This window comes from Chenopodium album, chromosome 26, assembly GCF_948465745.1.
Source record: "Chenopodium album chromosome 26, dcCheAlbu1.1, whole genome shotgun sequence".
Taxonomy (NCBI): Eukaryota; Viridiplantae; Streptophyta; class Magnoliopsida; order Caryophyllales; family Amaranthaceae; genus Chenopodium; species Chenopodium album.
This window is the reverse complement of record NC_137859.1, coordinates 16,162,140-16,183,982: the sequence shown is the minus strand read 5'-3', so window position 1 is coordinate 16,183,982 and position 21,843 is coordinate 16,162,140. Positions and strand designations below refer to the sequence as shown.

The following is a 21,843-nucleotide window of genomic DNA, read 5'->3' as shown; positions in this document are numbered from 1 at the left end:
GATCCATTTGTTGTTGCTTCATAGGGTCATTGATTCCTAAGCTCGTTGAGTTCTTCCTGAGTTGCCATTATCTTCTTAGCTTTCCTTTTTCGACCGATTGGCTTGTCAAAAAGTAGAACTTGGATGAAAGTGTTGTCCTTGATTAGACGCCCTTCCTTTCTTGACCACGTGCTATAAATGAAACCATTTTTTCGTTTTAATGACTTGACTCAAATTGACTTTGACTTTATGGGTTTTAAAGCAAAAAAAAAAGCAAAAATAGGGTGCATATTTTTGGGAATGGGTGCATACAAGTGGTTTAATTGGTGCATATTTTTGGGAATAGGTTCAAACAAGTGGTTTAATTAGAGAATTAATATCCGACTTACCCCCTAAAAAAATTACGAAAAACACGCACATATAAGACCCTCTAGACATGGTCAAAGTGTGACATACATGTTAAGTGTGTGCTTTATTAGTGAGTGCAAGTGACATGCTTTGACTCTTGTGTATGACCATGGGACTAAGTTCTTAGACTCAATTAAGGACTAAATATGGCTAAAGCCATTAACAAATTGGTTAAACTGATTAGCAAACTGGTTAATTAGACTCGTCGTGATGACTCGAGCAAAGATCTGGACTCTCGCCAAAGCAACAGGACTGTCGCCGCAACCTGAAGTTTGTCGCCATACGACAAGTTTGTCGCCAGGCGACAAGCAACGGATTTTGGCGCCACAGCCCAAACTCCTGCGCCATTGCTGGAGCATTAATCTGGGACTATTTCCAGTATTTTTACTCTAAAGGGACATGCCTAAAGTCGTACTAAGTCAGTTTTGATTATATTATTAGTCATTAATTAGTCAAATTCATTAATTAGACAAAGTCCTTTTAGTCATTAATTGGTTTATTTAGACTTAAACACAAGTCAAACAAACGGGTAGCACATATAGGCTATGCACAAACAAAGAATGCACAAGTAGTCAAATAGTCACAACATGATGCTATGAGTTTGCAACCTAACCATGGCTCTAGTTCTCTAAAGTTCAAGGATATGGGTTAGTCAAAGAGGGTCCATGGTTATGAGTCCAGATGCATCGCGCGGAAGTCTTACCTTTGGAAGGGTTGGCGCGTATGGACGGGACCCCGCAAGTTAAAAACTTGCTTCCACGGTTTGGTGGATTCACAAATTCGGATGTACCCGTCGTTGCCAGGAGCGTTCCATTGGGTAGATGGAGCGTGAACCCCCAGAGGGTTATGTCCATATGTAGAACACATATGGGTTTCAGAAAACAGAGAAAAACTCAATCAGGAAGTAGAATCGAGCCAACAGTGCTAGAACTGATTAAAATAAGAAGGCAGACTTCAGGCTCGGTATTGGAAGAACTTGGCACCAGACTACAGAGACTGTCGCCGCAAAAGCGCCTTTGTCGCCAGACGACAGAAGCACTTTACAGGCGAAAAGCCCTGTTTTCTTATGCTAGTTTCTACATGCCTCAGCAGCTTTCTGTGTTCTTAGAATTTTCCAGTTTTCGCAGTATTATTTCGATTCTAGTTGTGAAAGATATTTCTAAAAATTTTCTACGTGTAAAAATCCAATGTTTTTTACTCATTTCGGATGGTCTATCCAATGAAGACCTTTTTTATGCATATGACAATAATGTAAATCATAATTACGCACATGAAAACTTAGAACTTTTCGAGTCTCATCTGCTCATTCTAAATCATTGCCAAAATAAATTTCAAGCATCAACCCCAAGCTTGAACCCCACTGTGATCATACACTTAAGTATGGTGGCGTCCAAAAGGAAAGAAAAGAGAGCAAAAGAGTCGCTAACAAGTTTTAGGAACTTGTAAACCGTTCACAAGGTGAAGGTAACACCCCTAAACGATCCATAAGATCGTCAACTCCAAAAGATCCAGAACCAAATGGGGTTCGGGGATCAGGGTACGAATCCAATCTACAAAAGAAAGAACCCGCCCTAAAAAAATAGGCCTCCACTTTATTCTACTCGTATTCATGTGCGCTTTTTGACTAACATGCAAACATTAGGTTAACCCTAAACCTGTTTAATCTATGTTGGTTGAATATTAATGCACAAATAGAACTATTTTTAGCGATCACTTGAATTAAAATCATATTAGCCTATATCAAATTATTAATTATCTTATTAAGCATGATTTCAAGTACAAATTCCCTTTAAACATCCATTAAAGGCGTGATCAAGCAATAACAATAAAATATATCAAGCAACATAATAATAACCATAAAAATTAAAATCATGTTAACAACAAAGCATAACAATAATAGCAAGATCCTAGTCATGATACTAACAAGATTAATAACAAATCCTAGCACGTCACTAAACATCAAAGATCAAAGCTTTAACTCTAACATGGTACTAACATGATATTAGAAAAGAGTAAAAGGCACCCTAAACATGATACTAGAAAGCAATAAAAAAAACATCCTAACATGATACTAGAAAGCAATAAAAACATCCTAACATGATACTAAGAATTAAACAATATAAGCATGCTTTCTACATTAAAATAAAAAGGGAGTAAGCTAATTACTTACTTTGAAGCCTCGTACCTCTTTCTAATAACAAAATACATGCGTTAGTAAACTTCAATGAAATAATAAAAAATAAACAATTAAATTAAATAATTGAAAGAAAGAGTTAAAAATTTTAGACTAGATTCGGGACCAAACCCTGAGAAAAGTATAAACCTTTCACGTCTAGGGCGAAGGAAACTTCGAACTTGGCTAGTTGTTTCTAGATCTTATGAATGCGGTATTGTGTTTAGTAAAAGCTAGCTAGAAAGAGAGAGAGATGAGAGTTGATAATTGTGAATTGTAGATTGTAGATGACTGAAAACGGGGATCCGAGGACCCTATTTATAGGAAAATAGTCTAGAAATCAATTTAAAACAGTCAGAATTTGAAGAGGAATAAAACTCCACTCTGTCGCCAGAAACCAACCTTGTTGTCAGGCGACAAAGTCTGTCGTTTTGCGAAAAAGTGGTTTTTCAACGCACTTTGAGCACGGAGTCCCTTTGTAAATAAAATCGAGTCGTAAAGTCCGTACGAAGGCTAAAATCGTATTTTCATATAAAACGTTATTTTATTCCAAATAAAACTCGTATACATAATTATCAATCCCCTAAATCCACTAGGATATGAAAAAAAAACTTTCTAGATGATTCTAGAAGACTATAATCAATCCTACTAGCTTTAGGAATAATAATAGGCCCTCCCCTAGATCATTGGGCCGTATGTAAAGATCAAACCGGGCCCAGTTCAGTATTTTGGCCATAACTTCCTTATTATTCGTCGGAATTGGGCTTGTAATATATCGTTGGAAAGTTCTTTTCGAGCCCCATCCAACTACACTATCATTAGACCCTTATCATGGACTAAACTAAACTAGATTGGCTATTTTCATAAAATAGAGTTGGTTTTCGAAAACAGAAGGAAAGATTTTAATAAATATTAACCGCAACACTAGTCTTTTCACACTTTCACTTCATTCGATTGTGATTCGACGCAAAAGGTATTCATCACTGGGTTTGGTTTTGGGGAGACACAAATGGGTGTTTACCGTTGTTAACCGTTAACATTTTACTATTCCTAAGCTGTAGAATAGTGATTAATTGCATGTTGTTAAAAGTCAAGTGCACACTATTTCTAAGCTATAAAATACTCCCTCCGTCCCAAATTACTCGCAACGTTTTGACTTTTTGCACTATTCACACATCTCACTTTGACCATCTTTTTTAGCTATTATATAAAAGTCAATGTAATCATGTAAGATATTGTTGACTCTATTTTAATGTATAGTTTCTTAATATAAACTTTTTATACCTTTTACAAATATATAATAAAAGATATAGATGGTCAAAGATATGCATCGACAAGCGTGTCCAGTCAAAATGTTGCAAGTAAACTGGGACAGAGGGAGTAGTGGTTTTAGTTTCTTCATGCATGCGTTTAGTTACCATTACTAATATATATACATGTATATATATATACATGTATATATATATATATACATGTATATACATATATATACGCACATACTTTTTCTTATTCAACAACTAATTAGGTGTATCTTCACAAAACACCTAGAAGGTACGAGAGCTTGTTTATGAGTATTGTAGATAACTTCATTATTTTGATACTAATACACTATTTTCATACTATATTTTTCAGGTTTTGCCAAGGTAGTTTCAATAAAAAGTGTACTTGATCGACAACCAAGCTACATACGTAAGTCTATATTAGCTACTGAGTTTGAAATATGTTATACTATCTTACATTATGTTGACAATATTTTATTTCATATACAAGGACATGATTTGCTAACTTATACGAATTTCAGAATTGAGTAGTACGTGTACCTTGGTTTTTAAACTATTGCTTTAGAGTGTTTGTTGTTTTTTGCATTTTTATCTTAGCACCTATATCTGTAAGTCCCAACATCACCCATATTAGTATCTTATTGACTTCATATAGTTAATAATGCTTTAAAAATTTTATTTATTAGCAAAACTACAATGGCTTCTAACGAAAGGACATCATGGAACAATGAGGATATTGAGATATTTTTGGATTTAATAAAAGAAAACAAAAGGTCAAGAGGTGGCAAGTATAATTGGTACACAATTGTATTACGTTTGAATGCACAAACAGGGAAAGAGTTCGAAAAGAAACAGTTGGAGAACTATTATAGTGACGTTAGAGGAAAATTTAAAGCTTGGAGCGAACTTAAAAGTTGGATAGGAATTTGTTGGAATGAGGAAACGGGTTGCCCTGTGATTGATCCAAAAGATGAGAAGTGGAAGGCATTTATAAAGGTATTTAGGTTATGAATTTTTCTTTTTGTACTTATATTTTTGTTATTATTACTTGGAGTAATATCAATAATTTTTTTTTATTGTATTGCCTTATAGAAGCATAAGAACTCTTCAAGCTTTCTAAAGAAACCCTTGATGTTTGAGGATAAGTTGAATGATAAATTTGTTGGGACGTATGCAACAATTAACAAATCTTAGTCTCCCGCCGTTGGAGGACCGACCATACAAACCAAACACAAACAACCCATGATTCTTGTTCAAGATGATTTTAAGGAAAGAGCTGGGGATTCTGATGAAGAACTTAGAACCAAAGATGATGATATGGAAGATATTGAAAGGTCGGCTTACGAAAGCAGGTCCCCTCCTAAGAGCATATCTTCTAACAAACGTAAGAGTTAGATTGCGGTGCTACCTCTAGAAAGAGTGTGAAGGATGGCATTAAAACTTGCATGGATTATTTAAGAATAAATATGCAAATTGGCTCCTCTAAGATACAACCTAGACCATCTCCATCAAAATATGAAAAAAGGATTTCAATTTTGGATGGAATGCCGGCAGTTAGCAATTACGGAAAGTCCTTCATTCTTCAAGTGTTGGAGTTCTTACGTGATCCAGATGAAAGTGATTTGTTTTTGTCTCTTCCGGATAATGAGTTTAGAATCTTGTATTTGAAGACAAAATCTCATTCCCAGATGATTGTTATAGGCCTGGCTTCGATGATTGACGAGTCATACATATATAGAGTTTAAAGGCACGTTTATGCTAGTTTTATAGTTGCTTTTTGAGTCTTTTGTCGCATTTTAGGTCTCAAATGCAGAAGTTGTTTGTATTGTAATCTATTACGCTCCATTTGTATTTTCTTAATGTTACAGGTAGTTTATATAACTATTTGGACGCTTTCGGAGTAGCTATGGAAGAATCAGACAAAAAAAGGATGAAACGTCCATGAATCGAGGTCACTCAATGAAGTGAATGTGTTTTTGGAAGCTTAGTATGAGATTAATATGCGTGAAGAATGAAAATAACATCCACAAGGGTCGTTATGCACTTTACGGAAATGAATTTGAGTTAGAAACGGAGAAAAACGAAGGTTTGCAAAGTATCAAAAATGACCTTTATTTGCTCACTCTTTTGATCATAACTTGATTTCTACATATTGCATTGAAGTAATTCAAGTTGCGTTGGAAACTAACTTGAAGATCTTTCCAATGATAAGTCACACGCCCCAAGAAGCCTTCTAGAACAGAAGTTACGGCCGTTTCAATCCAAGCGTGTAGCCTGCGACCATACCCTGCGGCCACCCGATGCTCGCTGCTGCTACTACTAGGGCGCGGCCACCACCCTGCGGCCGCAGGTTCTGCCGAGCATCCAAGCAGCTCACGAGGCCTTGCCGCTGCACATTTTCACTCGTCCCTCGAACTTATTCATGCCACGTCACTTTCTATCATCCAAAAATACTACAAATTATATTTTCTTATTTCTTTTCTTTAATTATTTTTAGATTAGAATTTAGGATTTGATAAACACTCAAGGGATATTATTTTTCCCTTATGCTTTATTTTTTAGAATTTACATTCTTTTTAGATTTCTCTCTAGCCCTAGGTTTTCATGGACAACTCCATGGATTCCTCCATGGATTTGTCCTTGAATTTGATACATTAATTTATTGAGGTAATTATATTTTCTTTACTTTATTTATGTTTTCTTTATTATTTCTTGTTTTTATTATTTATTTCATGTTTGAGTAGTTTAATTTATAGGGTTTGGGAATCCATGTTTATATTATAATTCTTGATTGATATTATTTATGATTTGATTATTGATATCTCTAATTGATAGTGTTTTATTGTTAATCTTGCAACCTGATCAATTGTTTGATAAATTATTGTTAATAAGAGTTCAATTCGAAAGATCTTACTTTTAAAGGCTTACCTACAACTAGCAATTCTTATTATGTTAGCGACCGAACTACATATGTTGAATTGAAAGCTTTAAGACCCGACCGTAGGCTTAGCAATTGCTCTAGATAATTGATTGACTGAATTGTTATTGATATTTGATAGATTTAGAACTATAAGCATGATGAACCATAACCCTAGGTCTTTTTATCAATTGCTTTATTCTTACTTTAATTTAGACTATCTTTTTATACCGATTCCGTGACATAGTTTAGTTTCTCAAATTTCTTAGAGGTTAGATTAAATACCATCTCCCTGTGGATTCGACCCTACTTACCCTACTAAATTGTTAGTTGGTTTTGTTAGGAATTTATTTTTGACAGGTGTACGATAACCTATCAATGATAACTTGGATGCTGATTATTAACTATCATAAGTTGTCTAAGATGCTTAGCACTTGTTATTTTAAAGTTTGGGTATGTAAGTTTCATTTTTTTCCAATATGGAATAAGTTAAATTTTGGTAACTAATGTGTTTTTATTGTGATATGTGAAACTTTATTTATTATGTTTCAATGACAAGTAAGAAGAGTCACAAATTATTAATTACGTTTTTTTTTTTTTTGAGAAATTAACTTTTATTTTGATTTGTAGAATGGACGAAAAATTGCACCCAAATTGTATGATGTATATTGCCTTGCACGAGTTGAAGAGATTACTTACTTAGAAAGAACGAATGCTTCTACATGTAGGGGGTGAACCTGGAAGTGAGTGGATACATAGGTTATTGACTGGACATCCTAATTTGTGCAAAGAGCAACTAAGGGTTGATAAAGATATCTTCATAAAGCTTGTTGATGTATTAAGAGGGAAAGAAATATTATCTGATGGTCGATTTATACACGTGGAAGAGCAAGTCGACATATGTCTATTCATGATGGCTAAAGTTGATGCATATCGTGATGCTGTGGAGAGACTTCAACATTCGATATCAACCATTTCTATCTACTTCAGAGCAGTGTTGAAAGCTTTGGTTGCATTATCTTGTGATATTATTCGACCATATCAGAGTTTCAATGAATCACCACCAGAAATTAAAAACAATTCATTATATTGGCCATTTTTCAAGGTAACAATTCTAATGTATTTAGTTAGTAAAAATGTTTATCCTAACATGCTACATTTTTTCGTTCTAATATTAATAAAAAAAAAAATCATTCTTAGGATTGTGTCGGAGCTTTAGATGGTACCCATATAGAAGCAGTTGTTGATGATGTTGGTGGTAACCCATATAGAGGACGTAAAGGAAACAAAACATGGAATATCATGGCTGCGTGTTCGTTTAACATGTTATTTACTTTTCTAAATGTGGGCTTCGAAGGAAGTGCACATGACACGACAGTTTGGACACATTGTTTAGGTGATGTAACCAAGAATTTCCCCCATCCACCTTCAGGTACTATTTAAAGTTTAAAATTGTTGTTACTTAGATAAATATGCTACCTTATTTTTAGTGTATTCTAATATTTTCTTATGATTGAATAGGAAAATACATTTTAGTTGACTCAGCATATCCAAATACTCTTGGATATCTAAGCCCGCATATGGGCAAAGACTTGAGGTATCATTTGCCAGATTTTGAAGAAAGGGATCCACCTATTGGAAACTTAGAGCATTATAATCATCGACATTCCTCTTTATGTTCAACAATTGAAAGATATTTCGGCGTATTAAAGAAAAAATGGAAAATCTTAAAGATGATGCCACCGATGGATGAAGCATTTCAATTGTCTATCATTGTTGCAACATTTACTCTTCACAATTTTATCCGTCTATACGAATTAGAGATACCAATATTTCAAGAGGTTGAAGAAATGGAGACTATAGCAGATTATAATTTGTATGATATCCAAAGGAAAAAAGCTATGAACCGTATTCGGGATAAAATAACAAAAGATATATGGAAGTCGGATAGAGGTGTTGTTGAGGATGATACAGAAGAAGAAGATGATGAGAATGATGATGATGAAGCATTAGAAGATTAAAATTTTATTTGGTGTCATTGCAACATACACTTTTGCTTGTTTCAGTGTTTATTTTTTTTAATATTTGAAATTAAGAAAATGCTAATATTTTCATATTTTATTGCTTTTATTTTAATATATTGTTATATATATACTCATATTACCAATATGTTACACAATATGTTTCAAGAATGACAAATAATGTCTAATAAATTCTTATAAGTGTTAATAAGGTTTAATAAGGTCAAATAAGTGTTAATAAGGTGTAATAAGTTCAGATAAGTTTAGATAAGGACTGATAAGTTCAGATAAGTTCTGATAAGTAAAAATCAGGTGAATAGAACACACCCTAAGGCCCTGTTCTTTTGAGCTTCTGGGCAGAGCAGAGCAGAGCAGATTAAATTTTAGCAGAGCATAGCTGAGTAGATTAAATTTTAGCAGAGCATAGCTGAGCAGATTTCTGGAGAGCAGAGCAGAGCCGAATAGATTTCCACATTATTATTAATACTATTATTATTGTTATTATTATTATTATTATTATTATTATTATTATTATTATTATTATTATTTCTCAAAAACAAAAGTCATTGTTATTATTATTATTATTATTATTATTATTATTATTATTATTATTATTATTATTATTACTACTACTACTACTACTACTACTAATGTTGTTGTTGTTGCTGTTATTATTATTATTATAATTATTATTATTATTGTTATTATTATTATTACTAATGTTGTTGTTGTTGTTGTTGTTGTTGTTGTTGTTGTTGTTGTTGTTGTTGTTGTTGTTGTTGTTGTTGTTGTTGTTGTTATTATTATTATTGTTATTCTTATTATTATTACAATTATTATTATTATTATTATTACAATTATTATTATTATTATTATTACAATTACAATTATTATTATTATTATTATTATTATTATTATTATTATTAAGTACATATACGATTTAGGTGAGTGAAAATATAAATATATGTGTATCATATTTAACATATGTTAATAGTAGAAAGATAAAAGACAATGGTTTACTTATATTTATTTCACAAAAAATTTAAAATAAAATGATTTAATGAGTAATAATGATTTTACTTACAAATATGTCTTAATCATATATTTTTAACCCTAAAAATAATGATAATATACAAAATATTACTTGAAAACAACCTCGTTTTTTTAATTCTTAAAATGTATGGAAAGATTTGAAAAATAATTCAAGTCAATGAACTTACAATCAATATCCACATCAAATGTTTCTACACATTGTGATTCTAATATCAAATGTTTATAAAAGAAATTGTTATTAATTGTTATTATTATTTTTATTATTTATTATTTAATTTTTTTGAAAGAATTGTTATAATTATTAGAAATTATTAATTAATAATATTATTAAATATTAATTCTTAATATTTTGAATTATTAAATATTATTATTGATAATTATTATTATTAATTATTATAATGATTAATAAATATTAATTATTATTAATATTAATAATTATTATAATTATTTTTTATATTAATAATTATTATAATTATTTAAAATAATAAAATTATCATCAACACAATATTAATTATTATTATTAAATATTAATTATTATTGTTGTTATTATTAATTATTATTTGAATATAGAGCAGAGCAGTGCAGAGCAGATTCCTTTTGAGGAGAGCAGAGCAGAGCAGATTTAATTTGAGCAGAGAAGCTCTAAAGAACGGGGCCTAAGTATATGATATATACATTTTTGAAGTTTAAGATTTTCACTTTTGATTTTTTTTTTTAAAAATAATATTTTACTTTTAATTAATAAATTGAGCTCGTGTATATATATAAATTTGAAAAGATAATAAAAGTTTTGCTTAAGAAACAATAAATATATAGCATCGCCCAATTAACAATATTGAACATTTAATGATACAAAACTGAACATTTACATTTACAAAAATGAACATTTATATATACCAGAATGAACATTTTGTATATGATTCAAAATTGAAAAATTATAGAGTTAAGACAACAATTAGGTACTCAATTCTTCATTTTTTCACCTTTTAGGTACTCAATTCTTTTTTTTCACCGTTTGGGTACTCTGACTCATTTTTCGGCCAAAAAAAAATTAACCCAAACAATTGAGTACTCTTGGTTAAAAATTGAGTACCTTGGGTTAAGTCATGTGGGTCCCACCCAAAAACCGCTGGTTGCTTACTCTTATTCCCCTTTTCACATTCCTTTGTTCTTTCTTTTTCTGGAAAATTTGTCACGGAGGTTGGTGATGAACACGAGCTTGATTGTTTGTGGCCAAATTTGGGGAAAAAGACCGGGTACGGAATCCAGAATTTTGCTAGAACAAATTCCATGTTGAACTCTACCATGAAGTCCAATATATTGAGTTCAACTCGATACTCGAATCGATCTCCTACCTTAACACTAGGTACAGAACTCATAATTTCGCTAGAACAAATTCGAATTTTCCCTTCTTTTCATAACTCTTCATTAGCCTTAAAATCAATCATGTTTTTTTTTTCGAAATTGCATCTTTTGATTTTGAAATTTCCTTGCATTTTTCTCTAAACATACTAAGAGTTGCTAAAACCCTCGTTCTCTCTCCTTCATCTTCCTTCCCTAACAATGGCGATTTCTTCGATTTGTCATCACATTTGGGTTAAGATCATAATCATCAACATTTTCCTTCACCTTTAAATTTCTAGTTTTAGTTTCCATTTTTGGAAAGTGGGCATTCTTTGATTTCTCATTAGAAAGCAGATTACATCTAGGTTTCTTTCCATCATACACATTTCCTTTAATCTTCATCACTAATTTTTCTTATTACAAATGGGGTTTTCTTAACTTTTTCAGACGAGTTTGACTTGCTCTTCGTTGCAGAAGCTTTGCGCCACCAGTTGAAAGATCCAGGAGATGGAAACTAGGACGTTTCAAAGAAGGGTTTCTTCATTGAGGAGGTTGCAGAGTCACAACCATCTGGGAGAAATAGTTAAATTAATTAATGTTTTTTAAATTTAATTAGTTTTTAATTATGTGTGGTTAAAGGTGAGTTAGGGGTGAGTTAGTTGGCCTGAAAATTTGTTTGAGTACCTAAAGGAAGGGTGAAAAAAAAGAATTGAGTATCTAAAAGGTGAAAAAATTAAGAATTGAGTATCTAATTGTTGTCTTAACTCAAAATTACAAGATAATGTCATTATGATGAAGAAGGGGTGCAGGCAGTGCTACCTATATTGGGGTGTAGGCAAAAATTTTCATTGTGTTGAATTGTGAGACTATGGCTATAATGTTGGGAAGGGCTAGCCCACCAGGCCACCATAGAAAGATGGAAAGTGGAAGGGTTTTGTTTTTTTAAAACAAAAAAAAAAAAAAAAAAAAAAAAAAAGGAAAAAGAAAAAAATGGAATAAGGTGGGGTGTATTTCATTAAATAATTATAGTTATTTGACATTTACAATCATCCCTAAAAAATCTTAATTCTCAATACAACTTAACACTCCTAAACTAATGACATCGCTTCTGAACTACTCCTGATAATTTTAGATATTTTTGCATCATTTTTTACGGAGCTTCAAGGTCATCAAGACCGGCAAATTTACAAGACGAATCTTTTAAATCTATATCTCTATACCAACAGCCCGCAATTCCACAAATTTAAGACGAATCTTCCAAATTTGTATCCTTAGATACACGAAAAACAAACAAACAATACTAAAAATCCCACCATTAGGGAACCGACTAAACCCTACAAGAAGTGACTGAATATAATCACCATAGTGTTGGTGATCTTTATTGACTAAAAACATTAATGTGAAGAAGAATTTGAAGCTTACCATCGATTTGGCAGTCCCTATGTCTTACTATGGAGACTAGGTTAAAAGAGAGATCTAATTACAATTACCCAACAAGTGATTAAGACTTAGGAAAGTGAAAGTTTTAAGGGAATAAGGGGAAAAGAGAATCAAAATAAAAATTAATTCAAAAAAAAAAAAGAATCAAAATAAAAATAATAAATAAAATTTTTTTCTAGAAAATTACATAAAACCGGTTACAACATGTAATGGCCGGAAATATTACCTCCGGTCACCAGCCAAATACCTTGTTTGCAACAAATAAAACTTCAATACCTTAATTGCTACTATCACCGAATTTCAGTACCTTGTAGTGTTATAATGTTATTAACTCAACTTTTCATCTCTATTCTGATTCATCATTCATATAGATATATATTTCGCAAATACACTTTTGAACTGATTGTATCAAAAAGCAATCAGTCATTCTGAACTACTATTACCGCTAGGAAAGGGAAATCAGTCTCCAAGCTCATGTTTTTTCCTGTTAGTATCATCCTCAGGTGGCAGGGATACATACTGGAATATCTTTTCAAGCTGTACAGCATCCACCTTAAATCTCTCAGCAACCTCTTTTAGACCAAGAGGCCCATCATGCTCATCAGCTTTGCCTTGATAAAGACGCATTATGTGGCGAAACTGAGCTACATTTAATGTCCCTGCAGCAACAGGCCTTTCCTCATAACGTCCGGTCTCAGGAGTAGTATTTCTTACTTTTGGCAAGGGCCTTTTAGGCTTCTGTACCACATTAGCCTGCATCATATGAGCAGACAAGCTTTACAAAAAGTAACATTAACTAAAAGCAGTTCTTTAAGGAAGCAACACCAAGTGGGTTGATCAAGATTCACTAAGGTCACTTTAAAGAGAGACCGCCCTCTGGTAGTCTTAAGTCATCAGGACCATCCCAATCACTCTAAAACTTACAAGGCTAACGCAAGCAAAGTAAACCCTCTCCCTCCCAAACAAGCACAAAGAAGAAAGAAAAGCCAACAAAAAACATTATCAAGAGAAAATAAAGAATTTTGTCCAGTTCACTTGGGTGTTCTACAATATTCAGTAATTCACATATAATTTTGTCATCAATCACCCAAAGTCCAGAACTAGTTTTGCAATTCACGAAAAACAACTCTGAGAAGGTATGTATAACTTTTTTTGCCATTTCCATTTTTCCTCCAACCTAGTCATGTGCCCAAAACATCTACACACTAAAATGAAAAAAGGTATGCAGAAAATTCACACATTGCAACTTCTATCTATTCTAGCTTGTTGCTGGCACAGTTAGCTACTTTTGCTTCAGTCAAATACTTGATACACTACAGGCTAGAGTCACTGTAAACCAAATGTAAACAACGTATTACGAAATTCTACCATGTTAGCCTTACGTATTGGAACTAAATTAGTACACTTAAGAGCCATTATCACTATGCTAAGTCGGGCAATGTGGAGAGCATGTCATTCGCAGCATACCATAAAAGCACTTGACTGTTATAGCGAATTGCGTAATTCCTCAAGGATGCACAAGTATTAAGAAAGCAGGAAAGAGTGTGATGGGACCAAAAAAAAACCATGTGAATTACAAACAAAACTTAAATAAAGTTACAAAATGTTAGAAAGGGTAATTGGGTATTAAAAGCGTAAAGGGAGAAATTAGATTTCTTTTTTAAAAAGAATGATATTTTAAACAGGTGGAAGTATAGATTACATTACTCTTTTCTTCTATTATCAAGCTTGTATAACCAATGTGACAACTTTTAAGCGTAGGGAAACGTTAAATGTATAAAAGGCTGAAATAAATTTGACAATGATTCTAGGAAAAAAAAAATGTTAAACCAAGGGGTCATTTGGTTAAACAAACTAAAAAACAGAATGGAAATCCATACCAGGCTACCAGCAGGGTATGGATTTGAAACCCCATAACAATGTGAAATTTAATGCCATCCTATTTATTTATTGATTGATTTTTAGCAAAAAAATGTAACCCCAATTTTATTCATTCTTTATTATATACTTTTCACGTTTTTTTAGTCTACAAAATGGAAGCTCAAAAATGAAACAAAAAAAGAAGAATAAGAATAAAAAATAAAAGCCAAAACAAACTAAACAAAACATTATCAAACCTAAACCAAAAACAATTCCAGAAGAACATTTAACAAAAGCAAAATTACTTTTACAATGTCAAATTTGTATACCATAGTTGTTCAACTAAAACTATGAAACCTACAGAATATTCAATCCATAACCTCATTTACAAACACATCTTTGCGAATGCCAAACTTTTACTAGGCAATTAATCTCTAGCTGACTACTACGCTGGAGAAGAAGGAATCTTTAACCTGTGATGGGTTGCTAGCCCACCGTATATAGGTGGTAGTCGTTCTTTTGCAACTTCTCTCTCCACTTTGTGGGGGTTTGGGTTTGTATCTATATTAAAAAAAAAAGGAATGTAAATTTTATGTAGTGACGCGGAGTGGAGTTAAAATCTCCCTACTATGAGGTTCCATGGAAAAAATGCTGTACCAAAGAATGGAATGGATTTTAACTTCAAAAATCCATTCCACCCCAATCCAATTTGTCCAACCAAAAGCCCCTAAAGGCATAATCAACAAGTATTATGAATTATCATTTGTTTTAAAAGGAATTCTCCATATATCTATTATTCTGATTTTACTAAAATAGTAGCCACTCCTGAGCAATCTTGAAAAGTAATTCTACACAAAATAACTCATTTAGCAAGTCCCCAAATCTCGAATATAACTAATGCTATTAGTCTAGCTTATGGCATTTTATATACACTTACTTACGGAACCAACTATAGTGAGACTATAAAGGGAAAATTGAAGTTGAACTTGCTTTAATTAGCGCCAGTAGAGGTGATCAACATCGGCCCGGCCCGCTAGCCTAGCCCAATCCGGCCTGAAAATGGGGCGGGTTTGGGCAAGCCTAAAAACACATTTTTAGTTAAAAAGCCCAAACCCGGCCAGAAAAGCCCGAAAAGTCTGCTTTGGCCCGACAAGGCCGCCGCTTTTTAATGGGTTTGGGCACGACGTATCATGTTAAGGCCCGGCCCGATTTTTTGATCACCAAGTTTGTGATAGACTCAATGGGCTGCCACCTAAGTATAACAGGAAGCATAGGACAGCAAGGCACTATTGGACAAAACTCATCAATGAAACACTTAGGGGAGGAGTAACAAAAGCCTGCTGTTTTGATACTCTGTGGAATAGTGACAAAGTTAAATAATATTAGGTTTCTCTGCTGTCTAGTGTAGCTTGCTTGATTATATAAGGAGGAGTAGTATAGCAGTAGAAGGCATGAGATTCGTATTTAGAAAATGAGAGAGAATGGTAACCTCAAGTTACTACAAGAGTAATAACCTACAGTTATCAAGGAGAGTAATAGCCTAAAGCTATTAACTTATCATTTTTGTGACCTCTTTTGCCATTATCAATCACACTTCAAGCTTCCATTTTTATTTGTTCTCCTTCTTAAACAGAAATGTTAAGCTAGAAATCCAGTCTATTATAATGTTTATCAACATGTAAGTGGCTTATTAGTCGTAGTTTTAATGATACCTGACATGGTTGTATAATGTTAATTTTGATACCTCTTATTGGCCCCTTCACAAAACTGGAAAACCCCTAGGAAAACATCCTCAATGTTTCTTCTTAACTATAACTTCCTCAAAACACTCCCCTTGCTTAAAATATCTTTTGTATATGGGATGTAGATGCAAATGTATGTAACAATATTCATTCCTTCTCTTTATCCTTTAGACTTCATGCTTTCATTCATCCTGATACAGTCCTCTTCTTAAAAGGAGGGTTTCCTTTGAAAGACTAAGAAACATTACCTCATTTTTAATAATTTGTTAGGCTTTAGTACAATAGCACGCATGATTAAAGCAATGATGCACAGAAGATAAATAATGGAAAAGCAATGATGCACAGACGATTAATAATGGGATGCAATCACACAGGTCAGGCTGTATTGCAAAACAAGTAATGGGATGGATCTAACACTTTACAAAACAAATTCATACATTCACACTGTTGGATTTTAACCTTGATTTTACATTATTTTAAGAGCTGTACTTCACTACTTCTGACATAATATGACCACACTTACCATATTATGACTATTTAAATAAATACTTCCTCCATTTTTTTTTTAAATGACATATTTGATGTTTAACAATTTACGTTTGACTAACTTTTGTGATTTATAGTTATGATAAAACATATTCATGTGAGATCTTGTTAAAACATCTCAACATATCATTTTATAACATTAACTTTTCACATTTTTTACTAAAGGAATAGTTAGAGATACTAACCGTTTAACTTGTGCTTCGGCAAACATGATTAAAGAAATGTGCCAACTAAAAAAGATTAGAGGAAGTAATTTACTTTAGCTCTATGTTCAAATAAACACTTTGATTAACTAGTAGAGTATCACTCCCTTTTTCCTACAATAAGATTACCCACCTTTCTTTCTTTCTTTGTCCAGTATAGACTAAATTCTATTGGGAAATTCCCAATGGTATACCTTAACTTTTGGGAATTCCCAATGGTACACCTTAACTTTTTTTGTTTCTTAATGGTAATCTTGATAATTGTTAACTTCCCAATTGTTATATTATGGGTGGAATATTCCATTAAATAACAGAATATTCCTACAAATTATACAAAAGAATAAAAAATAAAAAAAATCCCACCACCCCAAATTGGCAAATCCACCCTAGTCAACCACCACCTAGCCAACTCAACCATCCCAATTTCTCTCCTAGAAAATGCATCCCTTTCTCACTCCCCTCCTAACCACCACGGGAAATCAAACAACCCATTAAACCACCGTCCAACCACCCCATAAACCCTAGAACTACCCACTAATGGAACCACCCTCAAAACCATTAAACCCGGCTCACAAGGCACTAAAAACCACCCAAAATCCTCGTCCCATTCACAAACTCCACCCAATGAACCACCCTACAACCCTCGAAAAGCACCATCAAACCTAAAAACCCACTTTGGAAAAGGGGGTGGGGCCGTGGGGGTGCTGAGGTGGCTACGATGGAAGGGGTTTGTGGAGGTGGCAGAAGGAGAGGTGAGGAGTAGTGGGGAACAAGAAGAGGAGTGGTGGTGACTGGTGAGGAGTGAGAGAGAGAGAAGAGTGGGTGTTGGGGTAAAAAATTAACTGTTCTTGAACAATAATGTTATATTTGGGAAGTCAACATTTGTTCAAGATTACCATCAAGAAACATAAAAATTAAGGTATACTATTGGAAATTCACAAAAGTATAGGTATACCATTGGGAATTTCCCTATTTTATGTTAGGTATGGAACCACATTATTTTCCCTATGTACCATGTAATTGTAGTATCTCCTCATTCTTCTTTCCCTTTGATCAAAAAGAACCCACTATCTACAATCACATCTAATTTTACAATTCAATCTAAAACTCACATATAACATTTTGCATACAAAATCACCAAGAAAGTCCTATCCAATAGTTTAAATAAATGTGAAACAATATGAATGCCCCATAGGCCCATACCCACATTAAAATAATTAGACCTGCACAAAGCCTCTTCCAAGTTCTTATCTCCTCTTTGGTGTATGAATTTTTTTTGTTTTTTCTTACTCTGTTTTTGGCCTTTTTGTACTCCCACATGCAAGGTCAATTTTGAAAAAATAATACGTGACAAATGAAAGGTATTAACAATAGCAATCACTGTTCATGGACAATAAGGTGAAAAGAATGTGATTTTATTATCAAAACAAAAACAAAAGATGACTTTAATTGGGCTTTTTTATGAAGGACTTTCCTATATTAGAAGCCTATAAACTTTCCAAGCCAGAATAGCTGAACTCTCCAACAATCAAAAAGACTTCTCACTAAGTCACTAGGATTTGTAAGACTCAAACTCTTAACTCAATAGATCTCCCTCATTGAGTTTGCTAAGGCAGGAGAAACACTTAACAGGAAATAGGGATGTAAAATTCTGTAACTACTACCTAGTGCTTCCAGAGTAATAAATGGGTTAATCTGACTTAATCATAGCCTTTCTTGGTTATTAACTCAAGATCAGCTCGCATAAAGGACTCAATTTACAGCTTGAGATGTACAAACACAAAAAATACTAAAAGAGCGCTTTTATGCCCAGCTAGGCATGCACCAATCAGATGGAGATTAGAAAATGAATGCATGAGTCCTATATTCTTCAGAAAAAGCTTTAATATGCCATGGGTCCAAGAATTCCACGCAGAGTAATTTTGATCTCCAAAATTCATCTCTTTTAATATCTACTCTTAAATCCTTATAACTAAAGACAAATGTGATTCATTAATAAACAAAGATCTCACATACATGGATCACTGCTTCTAGATACCTATGATGACCAAGACCATGACAGTTTATGTTCTCGTACTTCTGATTACAACCTTGTTAACCAAACTAGCCACTGCCCTTTGTCATCCTACGTGCTTATTAATGGAGATAATGGCTGTACAGATTATTCTTCTTGGTTAGGCTCAAAGCTTGCTTTAGTTACATACAATTTACCTAATTGATGGGTCTCCATATTTGGCTGTTTCAAACCATAAATCGTCAATATGGGACACCAAATCTAAATAAGCACAATTTCATCCCCATTTTATTCACTATAATTAATCAAACTGACAGCTTGATTGAAAAAAATGAAATGGCCTGACAAGACAATCAATACGAAATTCACAACATGCATCCATGCTCTACAATTTTACAGTTTTACCCTCAAAGATCAAATACCTTTGGGCTATCAAACAAGTTTCATTTATTGAGTAAATCCACTAATTCCACTATATCATCCAGATGGGCATGGCAATGCCTATATAACCCTCCTGACCATATTTATAAAAGTTCAAGGAAATAACAATTCAATCGTTCAACAAGGATAGTTCACAGATAATTCCTTTAATCATTACCTTTGTAAATAACAACTATAGAACACAAAGATCACAAGTCCAGCATATAAGCAACTAAACATGTAGAAAGATAAAAGAATAATGTATCAAAGCCTAACCTCGCCCATTTCAAGCTTTCCACCAGGCTTAGAACTGATTTTTCCAACCATTTTATTGAGCATTGATTCGTAGCTTGGATCTCTATCTTCCAACACTTCATCATTTCTCTTAGAATTGTCATCGTCTACACTATACCAGGCCCGTCCCTGAGCCAGGGCAAGAGGAGTGGCCGCCCTTGGCCCAGGGAGAAAAGGTCCATTTTTATAGTTCCGTCCTAACAAAAACCTACAACACATTTGTCTCAATTATTAAATTCGACTCGAAAAATCACAAAAAAATACATAAATGAATAAATTCTATGACCCAATTATCAAATTTAGCAACAGAATTGCTCGTTAGAAACTTTTGATACTTCAAAACTTCAGCAATTATATAACCCATAGTTCAATAATCCACATTTCCCTTAATCAACAAATTAAACTCCACAAATCACATAAAATTATTTTCGCTCGAGAATATCAAAGTCAATTCCACATAGCAATAATCTTGCAACAAAATCACTCATTACAATCATTCATAACTTCAGTAATTATAACCAATAATTCAATAATCCACATTAGAAAAACCCTAATTTTAACAATTAAATTAACACAATTGTATTGAGAAATTAATATTCTGTGATTAAAGAAATTAAAAAATAATCTTAACTTAGAAGCTGCTGCATTGGAGGGGGGAAAGCTCAGAAGCCGTTTCATTGGAAGAAAGAGAACTTAGAAGCTGCTTCAATGGAGAACTCGGAAAATGCTTCAATGGAGGAGAGAGAGAGAGAGGAGCAATGTAAAAATGAAGGCGAAAAAAAAATTGAAAATAGCAGAATGAGTTTTCTGAGTAACACGTCACAGCTTCAACTTATGGTGTCAGAATATATAGCTTATATTTGCAAAACGTGGTGAGTTTAGGAGGAGTGATAGACCACTAACCTGGTGGTGGTGAGTCCGATGACTTGCCCAATACCGAGGGTAGGAATGTCATTCCACATGATTAAATACTTCCTTGGTTTAATGCTTCATACCAGCGCATTTGTTAACATACAACTTCATCATATACTTCCTCCGTTCCTTTTTTTTTTACTTGACTTTCTTTGAGTTTTAAACCATTCATCACCTCTACTTTGACCCATTTTGGTGAATTAAATATATGCAAGGAAAAGTATACTGATGTGTTAAGTTATTTCATACGATTTGTCTTATTCGTTTGCAATTTCTGGATTATATAAATTAGGGTTTTGACTAGGGGGTGTCTAAAATTCGGATAAAAACCGAAATCCAATCCAAACCAAATTATCAATTTGGATCCCATTCGAATTTAAATCGGATCGGATCGGATTGAGATTTTTTGAAAATTCGGATTTTCGAATTGACCCTAATTGGATCCAATCCAAACCAAAAACCGAATTGTAAAATTAAGCTTGTATAGTTATGAATTTCTTTGTTTTATGAAGTCAAGCTCAAATACTTAATACTACATAAAATAAATTAGGGAGACTTTGTATTAATTAATAAATGACTTGACGTTGAACTATTTATTTTAATCATGATTTTGAAGACTTTTATTTATATTAAAGCTTTATTTTTATAATTGTATTAGGCGCTAAAAAATAATGTATTATTGTAACGCCCCCGATTTAGTAGCTAATAATAAACAAGAATTAAAGGAAAATAAACAACCCTTAAATACAATTGCGGAAGCATAAACTTAAATCGGAGGTATTACGGCCACACTCAACAACATGTCAAGTGTTAAGGCTTACAAAATCCCAATATTTATAACCCAATACATCTAGGTGAGCTATTTATACAACTTTACAAACTTGTTATAACAAACTAATCGAAACACCTGAGCTCCTTTAGTCTACGATCACTTGATCAACCTGTTACAATCTTGACTGCTCACCATTAAGGACAAATTCCAAAATAGATCGTCGCAAGGCCACCATAAGAAAAAGACATGGCTGCAAACACAAGTAGCACAACAAAATAACACACACACGTCAGCAAAAAGCTGAGTAATCACCACATATCAAAATACAGAGTATAATAAAATAATAGATAATACTAGCTCAATTAAACAATGTAGTTCGAAACTACATTACACATTGTACTCTGAAAAATAACCTTTGTCAACTCAACCTCGAATATCAATACGAACTTTACTCAACTCATAACC

At 33.1% G+C, this 21,843-nt stretch overlaps 3 protein-coding genes across 3 annotated transcripts; 2 read left to right on the top strand and 1 right to left on the bottom strand.

Moving 5' to 3' along the window:
• The first annotated feature begins 4,536 nt into the window (after nt 1–4,536).
• On the top strand, nt 4,537–5,034 carry LOC145616893 (uncharacterized). The gene is made up of 2 exons (XM_081671609.1): nt 4,537–4,836; nt 4,933–5,034. Exons 1-2 carry the CDS (start codon nt 4,537–4,539, stop codon nt 5,032–5,034), a joined length of 402 nt encoding a protein of 133 aa, XP_081527735.1.
• Nucleotides 5,035–7,469: 2,435 nt separating this feature from the next.
• On the top strand, nt 7,470–10,457 carry LOC145616892 (uncharacterized). Its single transcript, XM_081671608.1, has 4 exons — nt 7,470–7,862; nt 7,958–8,189; nt 8,279–8,665; nt 10,402–10,457. The coding sequence occupies exons 1-4, from the start codon at nt 7,470–7,472 to the stop codon at nt 10,455–10,457; spliced, it is 1,068 nt and encodes a 355-aa protein (XP_081527734.1).
• Nucleotides 10,458–12,759: 2,302 nt separating this feature from the next.
• LOC145618081 (uncharacterized) lies at nt 12,760–20,502 on the bottom strand. Its single transcript, XM_081672864.1, has 3 exons — nt 20,326–20,502; nt 19,677–19,902; nt 12,760–13,368 (listed from the first exon to the last, which is right to left on the bottom strand). Exons 1-3 carry the CDS (start codon nt 20,370–20,372, stop codon nt 13,075–13,077), a joined length of 567 nt encoding a protein of 188 aa, XP_081528990.1. The 5' UTR covers nt 20,373–20,502; the 3' UTR covers nt 12,760–13,074.
• Between the last annotated feature and the right edge of the window lie 1,341 nt (nt 20,503–21,843).